The sequence below is a fragment of the Coregonus lavaretus genome (assembly GCF_964263955.1).
Source record: "Coregonus lavaretus genome assembly, chromosome: 2".
Lineage (NCBI taxonomy): Eukaryota > Metazoa > Chordata > Actinopteri > Salmoniformes > Salmonidae > Coregonus > Coregonus lavaretus.
Window position 1 is genome coordinate 74,605,842 of NC_139989.1, and position 12,262 is coordinate 74,618,103.

Here is a 12,262-nt window from a genome sequence, read left to right on the forward strand (position 1 = left end):
CCACAGTCCTTGGTAGTGGGCCTCGTCAGTGGCACTGTGTTATCCTCAAAGCGGGCGAAGAAGGTGTTTAGCTTGTCTGGACCGAGACGTCGGTGTCGGCGATGTGGCTGGTTTTCCTTTTGTAGTCCGTGATTGTTTGTAGACCCTGCCACATACATCTCGTGTCTGAGCCGTTGAATTGCGACTCCACTTTGTTTCTATACTGATGTTTTGCCAGTTTAATTGCGGAGTGAGTAGCTACACTGTTTGTATTCTGCCATATTCCCAGTCACCTTGCCATGGTTGAATGTGGTGGTTCGCGCTTTCAGATTGGCGCGAATGCTGCCATCTATCCACGGTTTCTGGTTAGGGTAGGTTTTGATAGTCACAGTGGGCACAACATCACCTATACACTTCCTGATAAACTCAGTCACCGGTTCAGTGTATTCGTCAAAAATTATTTTCGGAAGCTACCCGGAACATATCCCAGTCCGCGTGATCAAAACAATCTTGAAGCGTGGATTCCGATTGGTCAGACGAGCGTTGAATAGTCCTTAGCACGGGTATTTCCTGTTTGAGTTTCTGCCTATAGGACGGGAGGAGCAAAGTGGTGGTCAGATTTGCCGAATGGAGGGCGGGGGAGGGCCTTATAACCATCCCGGAAGTTCGAATAGCAATGGTCAAGGATTTTGGCAGCGCGAGTACAACAGTCAATATTTTGATAGAACTTTGGCAGCCTAGTCCTCAAATTTGCTTTGTTAAAATCCCCGGCTACAATAAATGCAGCCTCCGGATATGTGGTTTCCAGTTTGCATAAAGTCCAGTGAAGTTCTTTGAGGGCCGTCGTGGTATCGGCTTGAGGGGGGATATACACGGCTGTGACTTTCACCGAATAAAATTATCTTGGGAGATAATACGGTCGGCATTTGATTGTGAGATATTCTAGGTCAGGTGAACAAAAGGACTCAAGTTCCTGTATTTTACTACAATTACACCATGAGTCATTATTCATGAAAAACACACCTCCGCCCTTCTGCTTCCCGGAGAGATATTTATTCCTGTATGCGCGATGAATTGAGAACTCCTCTGGCTGCACCGATTTCGACAGAATATCCCAAGAGAGCCATGTTTCCGTTAAGGTTTCCGTTAGGGAAAGTCGTATTCCTGGTTGTAATGCTGGTGAGTTACCGCCACTCTGATATCCAATAGTTTTCCCCGGCTGTATGTAATGATACAAAACACTTTCTGAGCTAATAATGTAAAAAATAATACATAAAAAAACAAAATACTGCAAAGTCTCCTAAGAGCTAGTCGCGAGGCCGCCATCTTCGTCAGCGCCAGATGTGTGAAAGTTAGTGTATAAGCTAATGATCCATCATGTATGACATTCCTGGGAGTGTGTAAACTTACATTTTGTATTACCTTATCATTTTTGTATGTTCTCTATAGTTATGTACTTGAAAATGTATCAATTGACCAATTCGGCACATTTGGGCAGACTTGATACAAAATAGTCTGCCTCCCGAGTGGCGCAGTGGTCTAAGGCACTGCATCGCAGTGCTAGCTGTGCCACTAGAGATCCTGGTTTGAATCCAGGTTCTGTCGTAGCCGGCTGCAACCGGGAGACCCATGTAGGGGAGGGAATGGCTGGCAGGGATGTAGCTCAGTTGGTAGAGCATGGCGTTTGCAATGCCAGGGTTGTGGGTTCAATTCCCACGTGGGGCCAGTATGAAAAAAATAAAATAATGTATGCACTCACTAACTGTAAGTCGCTCTGGATAAGAGCGTCTGCTAAATGACTAAAATGTAAGGTAAATGTAGTCCAGTATTGCAATGCTTCACTGGATAAATCTGAAATGTTACACACTGCTTCCATCTAGTGGCCAGAATCTAAATTGCGCCTAAACTGCAATATTATGTTGTGGCCTTTCTCTTGCATTTCAAAGATGATGGAACAAAACAAAATATTAGACAACGCATGTCTAATGTGTTATATTGTCCTACATTAATTTCACATTTCCACAAACTTCAAAGTGTTTCCTTTCAAATGGTATCAAGAATATGCATATCCTTGCTTCAGGTCCTGAGCTACAGGCAGTTAGATTTGGGTATGTCATTTTAGGCGAAAATTGGAAAAAAAGGGTCCGATACTTAAGAGGTTAAACTGGTCTGGTCAGTCTACTCAAATATTTGTGCTTTACATTTTTCTCTCTACAAGCAATACTTTTATAATTTGTCCTTTTTAATAATGATAAGTCCATTTATGAATATACAGTGGGGGAAAAAAGTATTTAGTCAGCCACCAATTGTGCAAGTTCTCCCACTTAAAAAGATGAGAGAGGCCTGTAATTTTCATCATAGGTACACGTCAACTATGACAGACAAAATGAGAAAAAAAAATCCAGAAAATCACATTGTAGGATTTTTAATGAATTTATTAGCAAATTATGGTGGAAAATAAGTATTTGGTCACCTACAAACAAGCAAGATTTCTGGCTCTCACAGACCTGTAACTTCTTCTTTAAGAGGCTTCTCTGTCCTCCACTCATTACCTGTATTAATGGCACCTGTTTGAACTTGTTATCAGTATAAAAGACACTTGTCCACAACCTCAAACAGTCACACTCCAAACTCCACTATGGCCAAGACCAAAGAGCTGTCAAAGGACACCAGAAACAAAATTGTAGACCTGCACCAGGCTGAGAAGACTGAATCTGCAATAGGTAAGCAGCTTGGTTTGAAGAAATCAACTGTGGGAGCAATTATTAGGAAATGGAAGACATACAAGACCACTGATAATCTCCCTCGATCTGGGGCTCCACGCAAGATCTCACCCCGTGGGGTCAAAATGATCACAGGAACGGTGAGCAAAAATCCCAGAACCACATGGGGGGACCTAGTGAATGACCTGCAGAGAGCTGGAACCAAAGTACTACACACTACGCCGCCAGGGACTCAAATCCTGCAGTGCCAGACGTGTCCCCCTGCTTAAGCCAGTACATGTCCAGGCCCGTCTGATGTTTGCTAGAGTGCATTTGGATGATCCAGAAGAGGATTGGGAGAATGTCATATGGTCAGATGGTCTCATTTTGTCTGTCATAGTTGACGTGTACCTATGATGAAAATTACAGGCCTCTCTCATCTTTTTAAGTGGGAGAACTTGCACAATTGGTGGCTGACTAAATACTTTTTTCCCCCACTGTATATGGCAGGTTTCAGCACACTGATATATCTGAAAATGTGGAAAAAATATACTGCCAGTGTAATTTGAAATTATTTTACTCTTTGCAGGCTGTCAGGCTGTCTAGTCACAGAGGAAGGCTGTGCTTCTCTGGTCTCAGCTCTGAAGTCAAACCCCTCACACCTGAGAGAGCTGGATCTGAGTAACAATGACCTGAAGGATTCAGGAGTGAAGCTGCTCTCTGCTGGATTGGGGAATCCCCACTGTAAACTGGAGACTCTGAGGTCAGTATTCCTGTAGTTGGTCAACAAGTGATAACTGTTCACCAGATCCACATGTGTTTACCAGGCACACATAGTCCACACCATGTGTTTGGACAGTGAAGCTTACAGTTTTAAATTTGGCGCTGTGCTCCAGCATTTTGGATTTGAGATTGTTTCATATGAGGCGACAGTTCAGAATGTGACCTTTTATTTGAGGGTAATGGTGAGAGGTTAGCATCTTATATTGTAGCCTCTGTAACTTTCTCACTCATTATTATTCATGATTCATTCATGATCTTTCTCAATCATGGCACCATCAGGATTAATTTAGTAGTGTTTAGAAACATGTTATCTACTCACTTAGAAAGAAAATGACTCCAGTCATCATCCACCGTTCAGTTAGTATTGTGCAAAACATAACCCAAAACACAATCAAAACAAACTGCAAATGCATCAATTTCACCTCATATTAAACATTTGATCTCAAGTTGAAAATGCTGGATTATAGAGCAACATTTAAAATGTTGCCTTCACTGTCAAAATAGTTATGGTGTGGACTGTATACTCAATACAATCTAAATCTGATACCTCACTGTCTGTCTTTTGACTGATACTGCTTTTTAGACTGCTCTGGTCAGTCTACTCAAATATTTGTACTATACATTTTTCTATCTACAAGCAATACTTTGATAATTTGTCATTTGTAATCATGATAAATCCATTTATGAATATATATGGCATGTTTCAGCACACTGATATATCTGAAAATGTGGAAAAAATATACTGCCACTATTTTCACCACCAAAGAATAGCAGTGTGGTTTTGAAATGATCTTACTTTTTGCAGGCTGTCAGGCTGTCTAGTCACAGAGGAAGGCTGTGCTTCTCTGGCCTCAGCTCTGAAGTCAAACCCCTCACACCTGAGAGAGCTGGATCTGAGTAACAATGACCTGAAGGATTCAGGAGTGAAGCTGCTCTCTGCTGGACTGGGGAATCCCCACTGTAAACTGGAGACTCTGAGGTCAGTATTCCTGTAGTTGGTCAACAAGTGATAACTGTTCACCAGATCCACATGTGTTTACCAGGTACACATAGTCCACACCATATGTGTTTGGACAGTGAAGCTTACAGTTTTACATTTGGCTCTATGCTCCAGCATTTTTGATTGGAGATTGTTTCATATTAGGCTACAGTACATAATGTCACCTATTATTTGAGGGTATTTTCATACATATCTGTTTTACCGTTTAGAAATGAAAGCACTTCATATATCTAGTTCTCCCATTTGAAGAGCTCATACTTATTAGGACAAATTAACTTATAGTGTATTAAAGTAGTCAAAAGTGTAGTATTTGGTCCCATATTCCTTGCCTGTAGTGATTACATCAAGCTTGTGAATCTACAAACTTGTTGTTTGCATTTGCAGTTTGTTTTGGTTGTGTTTTAGATTTTCCCAATAGTAACTGAATGGTGAATAATCTCCTGCTTCATTTTGGAGTCGCTTTACTTGTATTGTCAGTAAGAATAGAAGATGTTTCTGAACACTTCTACATTCATTTGGATGCTACCATGATTATGAATAATCATGAATGAATCGTGAATGATGATGAATGAGAACGTTACAGAGGCACAAGGATCATACCCCCTCTGTTATTGGTAATGGTGAGAGGTTAGCATGTTTTGTTGTAGCCTCTAACTTTCTCACTCATTATTATTCATGATTCATTCATGATTTTTTATGAATCGTTGCATCATTAAACATAGAAACATGTTATATGCTCACTTAGACAGAAGATGAATCCAGTCGTCATCCACCATTCAGTTACTATTGGGCAAAACATAACCCAAAACACAACCAAAACAAGGTTGATGTAGTCATTATGAGCAACATGGGACCAAATACTAAACATTGACTATTTTAATGCATAATAAGTGAATTGGTCAGAATACTTCCATCAAATGGGGGGACTACATACATGAAGTGCTTTAATTGTTTTAAACAGTGAAACAGATATGTATGAAAATACCCTAAAATAAAAGGTGACATTATATTCTGTCACCTCATATGATCTCAAATCCAAAATGCTGGAGTATAGAGCCACATTTAAAATGTTATCTTCACTGTCAAAATAGAGATGGTGTGGACTGTATACTCAATACAATCTAAATCTGATACCTCACTGTCTGTCTTTTGACTGATACTGCTTTTTAAACTGCTCTGGTCAGTCTACTCAAATATTTGTACTATATATTTTTCTCTCTACAAGCAGTACTTTGATAATTTGTCATTTTTAATAATGATACATACATTTATGAATAGATATGCCAGGTTTCAGGACACTGATATAACTGAAAATGTGTAAAAAAAAGTATTGCCACTATTTTCACCACCAAAGAATAGCAGTGTGATTTTAATATGATTTTACTCTTTGCAGGCTGTCATGGTGTCTAGTCAAAGAGGAAGGCTGTGCTTCTCTGGTCTCAGCTCTGAAGTCAAACCCCTCACACCTGAGAGAGCTGGACCTGAGCTACAATCACCCAGGAGACTCAGGAGTCAGACTGCTCTCTGCTGGACTGGAGGATCCACACTGCAGACTGGAGAAACTCAAGTATGTAGAGGGTTTATGTCAATGTTCATATCAGACATGTTGGAGTTATCAGGCTAGTTAAGACAAACATTCTTATCACCCCTTGGACAAAGTTATATGTGTGTGTGTGTGTTTGTGTGTGTGTGTGTGTGTGTGTGAGTTCACGTGTATGACTCAATGACTGTCTGTTCTTCTGCTTACTGCTACAGTGTGGAACATGGTGGAGAGTACACAATGAAACCTGGACTTAGAAAATGTGAGTGTTGACTGCTGTGAAGAATATGACTAAGAATAAGTCTTAATTCAAGTGAAGTCAAAGTCAAAGACCACCATCATTACTTACTTGGTCATATTAAATATCAGCTGTAGTTCTACAGAAGCACAAATCAGGGACACCAAAGTTTACAAAGAGTTGCTTTGACAATGTGTGTGTCTGTGTATGTGGCGTGTTCCTGTTACATAAGAAATGTGAGTGTGTGTGTTCATGCATACAGGTGTGAGTGTGTGTGTAATTAATGGGAATAAGTGTGTTTTACATTACCATACAGTATAACATATGATCATTCAGCAAGTCTCAAGATACCTTAACTTCTCCTTTTGATACCTAGAAACATCTACATTAAATGAATTAGTGAAAAGTGAGTTAACATTCTAATGTGAATGATGATGATTTTTAATATTGTGTCTGGTTTCCTCCATCAGATGCCTGTGATCTCACACTGGACCCAAACACAGCAAACAGACACCTCTCTCTGTCTGAGGAGAACAGAAAGGTGACATGTAGGAGAGAGGAGCAGCCGTATCCTGATCACCCAGAGAGATTTGAGGGCTGTGGACAGGTGCTGTGTAGAGAGGGTCTGACTGGGCGCTGTTACTGGGAGGTAGAGTGGAGTGGGGGATGGGCTGATATAGGAGTGGCATATAAAGGAATCAGCAGGAGAGGAGGGGGTGATGACTGTGGGCTTGGATACAATGACAAGTCCTGGAGTCTGATCTGCTCTGACTACAGTTACGGAGCCAGGCACAATAATAAGTCCACTACCATAGATGTCTCCTCCTCCAGCTCCCACAGAGTAGGAGTGTATCTGGACTGGCCAGCCGGCACTCTGTCCTTCTACAGAGTCTCCTCTGACACACTGACCCACCTGAACACATTCCACTCCACATTCACTGAGCCCCTCTATCCAGGGTTTAGGTTTTGGTATGATGACACCTCAGTGTCCCTGTGTCAGGTGGTCCCTGTGTCAAACACAACATGATGTTTACCTCTAATCATGTGTTTTATGTTTGATCAGAATATGACATTTAAATACATGGAGTAACACACCAGTTTGGGCCAGTTTATTCCTGTAACTAATAACCATGGTAACTCTGTGTCTGTCTCTTTCCGTGATCCTGCGCCCTGTGAGAACGGTTCAGATGCACCACACACATACACACTGGACACACACTGGACACACACACACACACTGGACACCTACACACACTGGACACACACCTACACACACTGGACACACACTGGACACACACACACACACACACACTGGACACACACACACACACACACACACACTGGACACACACACACACTGGACACACACACTGGACACACACTCACACACACACACACTGGACACACACTCACACACACACACTGGACACACTGGAAACATACACACACTGGACACACACACACACACACTGGACACACACACACACACTTGACACACACAAACACAAACTGGACACACACACACACACTGGACACACACACACACACAGGACACACACTCAACACACACTGGAAACACACAAACACACACACACACACACACACACACACACAGACACACACACACTGGACACACACACACACACACTGGACACAGACTCACACACACTGGACACACACTCACACACACACACTGGACACACACACACACACACACACACACACACACACACTGGACACACACACACATACGAAAACTGGACACACAAACACACACTGGACACACACGCACACACAAACACTGGACACACACACACTGGACACACACACACACTGGACACACACACACACTGGACATACACACGCACACTGGATACACACACCGAACACACACACACACTGGACACACACACACACACTGTACACACACACGCACACTGGATACACACACTGAACACACACACACTGGACACACACACACACACACTGGACACACACACGCACACTGGATACACACACTGAACACACACACACTGGACACACACACACACACACACACACACACTGAACACACACACACACACACGCTGGACACACACACACACACACACACAGACATACACATACACACACACTGGACACAGACACAAACACACACTCTCCAGTGTGTGTGTGTGTGTGTCCAGTGTGTGTGTGTGTCCAGTGTGTGTGTGTGTGTGTGTGTCCAGTGTGTGTGTCTGTGTGTCCAGTGTGTCTGTGTGTGTGTGTGTGTGTCCAGTGTGTGTGTCCTGTGTGTCCAGTGTGTCTGTGTGTCCAGTGTGTGTGTGTCAAATGAAATGAAATCAAATGTTATTTGTCACATGCGCCAAATACAACAGGTGTAGACCTTACCGTGAAATGCTTACTTACAAGCCCTTAACCAACAATGCAGTTCAAGAAAGAGTTAAGAAAATATTTACCAAATAATAAATAGTCACACAATAAAATAACAATAATGAGGCTATATACAGGGGGTACCGGTACCGAGTCAATGTGCGGGGGTACAGGTTAGTCGAGGTAACGTACATGTAGGTAGGGGTAAAGTGACTATGCATAGATAATAAACAGCGAGTAGCAGCAGTGTAAAAACAAATGGAGGGGGGGTGGGGTGTCAATGTAAATAGTCTGGGTGGCCATATGAATGTCCAACAGAGCTGTTGCCAGAGAATTTAATGTTCATTTCTCTAAGCCGCCTTGAACGTTGTTTTAGAGAATTTGGCAGTACATCCAACCAGACAAAAACCGCAGACCACGTGTATGGTGTCATGTGGGCGGGGGGTTTGCTGATGTGAACGTTGTGAACAGAGTGCCCCATGGTGGCGGTGAGGTTATGGAATGGGCAGGCATAAGCTACGGACAACGAACACAAGTGCATTTTATCGATGGCAATTTGAATGCACAGAGATACTTGATGAGATCCCATAGTCGTGCCATTCATCCGCCGCCATCACCTCATGTTTCAGCATGATAATGCACGGCCCGATGTCGCAAGGATCTGTACACAATTCCTGGAAGCTGAAAAAACCCTGTTATTCCATGGCCTGAGTACTCACCAGACATGTCACACATTGAGCATGTTTGGGATGCTCTGGATAGACGTGTACGACAGCGTGTTCCAGTTCCCGCCAATATCCAGCAACTTTGCACAACCATTGAAGAGGAGTGGGACAACATTCCACAGGACACAATCAACAGCCTGATCAACTCTATGCGAAGGAGACGTGTCGCGCTGCATGAAGCAAATGGTGGTGACACCAGATACTGACTGGTTTTCTGATCCACTCCCCTACCTTTTTTTTAAAGGAATCTGCGACCAACAGATGCATATCTGTATTCCCATTCGTGAAATCCATTGATTAGGGCCTAATTAATTTATTTCAGTTGACTGATTTTCTTATATGAACTGTAACTCAGTAAAATCTTTGAAATTGTTGCATGTTGCGTTTATATTTTTGTTCAGTATAATAAAAAAGAGCAGTTCTAAATGTTTGATATGATGTTAGTCACACTAAGTCATTCCATCCTTTCACTAAAGCTCTAAAGTAACTTTTTATTGACAGATGCCTCATTTCCATGTGTTGGATTTTGATGAAAGGAAATCCCATATAGCCTACTGGACAGGACTTTGCTATGGCATCTTCTGTTTGGGTGTCTCAGGTCAGGTCTGAGCCATGATCAGAATGTGTCTCTGTGTCTATTTCCAGCCCTGCCATTTCTACCTGTCCTGATCTAGTGTTTCACCCCTGACCTCCTCACACAGTCTCACTGTCCATGTCTGCTTTTAGCTCCCACCTCTACTTCACTGTGTTATAATGGACCTTATGCTTGTTATGTCAGTTATCAAACATACTGACCTTTCTGACCCTATCCCATGGCCCTACTTTCTACAACTGAACATTTAAATTCCTCTATGAGTTTTGTTTAGTGTCCATTTACTTATTTATGTATTTGTTGTATATTGGGGTTGTGCCGCAGAGCATCATGGGGGTTTGTATGTGTTGAGATGATCACGTTCCAGATAAATGGTTGAACTGATTCCTGTTTCCTGTCTCATCATTATTGAATTGTTATACAGACGTGGTTATGAAACCCACGAGACATAACAACAGATTGGTGATGAGTAAGTCTGAATCTAGAAGAAGTCAGACAGAACAGGTAATAAGACGTATGTGGATATTGTGGAGATACTTAAAGGACATTTTTCACCAGAACCACTAGTTAATGCTGAACGGTTCAGGTTCCACAGGAGACATCAGGAAGAGGGAGAATCAGTAACAATGTTTGCTGCTGCATTAAAGAAACTATCAGAACACTGAGTTTAATGCTGTTCTAAATGACATCATTAGAGACAGACTAGTATCTGGGCTACGGAGTGAAGCTACACAAAAGAGACTGTTGACTGAAAGTCATCTGACCTTGGCAAAGGACATTGAAATCAGTGTGTCCATGGAACTAGCTGCTAAAGAGGCTCACCAGTTGAGTTCATCAGGAACTTAGTGGGTTCATCTAACAATCCTAATCACCAGTTGATACATTTGAATCTCATACACAGGGTATACCTTCCACCTAGAAAACATCATTTAATACAAATCATAACCTCTCCTCTGTGTGATCAATGTAATCAAGGTGCCGTTTGGCTCCTTTATGCATATACATATGTAGCCAAACAACAATTGACAGCTGGTTATCTGCAACTGAAACCATAAAATAACTACTGTAGTGGGTTGTTTACCCAACATATTGCCCGTTCGTCATCATTTTAGTGCAAATGTGTACCTTATTGATTTTATTATTTTAATTGTATTTACCTGCAATAACTGGTTTCCATAATATTCGAATATATATTGTAACAGTATTGTGTCTCTAGCTGTACAACCATTCCTGCTGCTATTTGTTCTGATATATATTTTAACAGTATTGTGTCTCCAGCTGTATAACCATTCCTGCTGCTATTTGTTCTGATATATATTTTAACAGTATTGTGTCTCGGCTGGGATCTTCGTTTCCCGGTGCAGGTTCACTGGAGGAACTACGGCGATGCCTGTAGTACTGGGCGATGAGACTTGGGCATTGGCTCCTCCTGTGTTGGGGTTGGACTTGAGGAAGTCGTTAAGTGCCCGGAGGGTCTCTGATATTTGGGAGAGTTGTTCTTGCAGTGCTCCTTGGTGGGTAATAACATTCATGATCTGGGTGATCTCTGCTGGGCCCATGTTGGAGGCAGAAGCTTGCTGTGACGTGGTTGGACCCAGGAGCAGAGAAGACACCAGATGAGGAATCAGTGGTTAAGGATAAATACAACTTTACTAAGAAACGGTAACAGGAGGATCACAGGAAAACAACTAACACTAAGTCTCGAAAACTCACTCAGGAGACAAAAGCACACAACAATTCAAGCTTCTGCAAAGGACAACAGAAAACACACCTCTCAACAGGGAAATCATAATGAGTAATAGGACACACCTGACTGTCATTAATGTCTCTAGGACGGTCTCTGGTGACAGGTGGAGTTTCTCCCACTCTTCTCTGCAGATCCTTTCAAGCTCTTGTCAGGTTGGATGGGGAGCGTTCTGCACAGCTATTGTCAGGTCTCTCCAGAGATGTTCGATTGGCTTCAAGTACGGGGCTCTGGCTGGGCTGCTCAAGGACATTCAGAGACTTGTCCCGAAGCCACTCCTGCGTTGTCTTGGCTGTGTGCTTAGGGTTGTTGTCTTGTTGGAAGGTGACCCTTCGCCCCAGTCTGAGGTCCTGAGCACTCTGGAGCAGGTTTTCATCAAGGAACTCTCTCTACTTTGCTCCGTTCATCTTTCCCTCAATCCTGACTAGTCTCCCAGTCCTTGCCGCTGAAAAACATCCCCACAGCATGATGCTGACACCACCATGCCTCACCGTAGGGATGGTGCCAGGTTTCCTCCAGACGTGACGCTTGGCCAAAGAGTTCAATCTTGGTTTCATCAGACCAGAGAATCTTGTTTCTCATGGCC

General features: G+C 42.6%; 1 protein-coding gene across 1 annotated transcript in view; it reads left to right on the top strand.

Moving 5' to 3' along the window:
- The window catches only part of LOC311140459 (NACHT, LRR and PYD domains-containing protein 3-like), a 29,193-nt gene extending 21,809 nt beyond the window's left edge, over positions 1–7,384 (top strand). The window contains exons 8-13 of the mRNA XM_084175527.1: positions 3,275–3,444; positions 4,270–4,441; positions 4,921–4,940; positions 5,858–6,031; positions 6,220–6,266; positions 6,713–7,384. Of these exons, the coding sequence (XP_084031653.1) occupies positions 3,275–3,444; positions 4,270–4,441; positions 4,921–4,940; positions 5,858–6,031; positions 6,220–6,266; positions 6,713–7,269 (1,140 nt within the window). The 3' untranslated portion in view covers positions 7,270–7,384. The remainder of the gene's footprint in view (positions 1–3,274; positions 3,445–4,269; positions 4,442–4,920; positions 4,941–5,857; positions 6,032–6,219; positions 6,267–6,712) is intronic.
- The last annotated feature ends 4,878 nt before the right edge of the window (positions 7,385–12,262 follow it).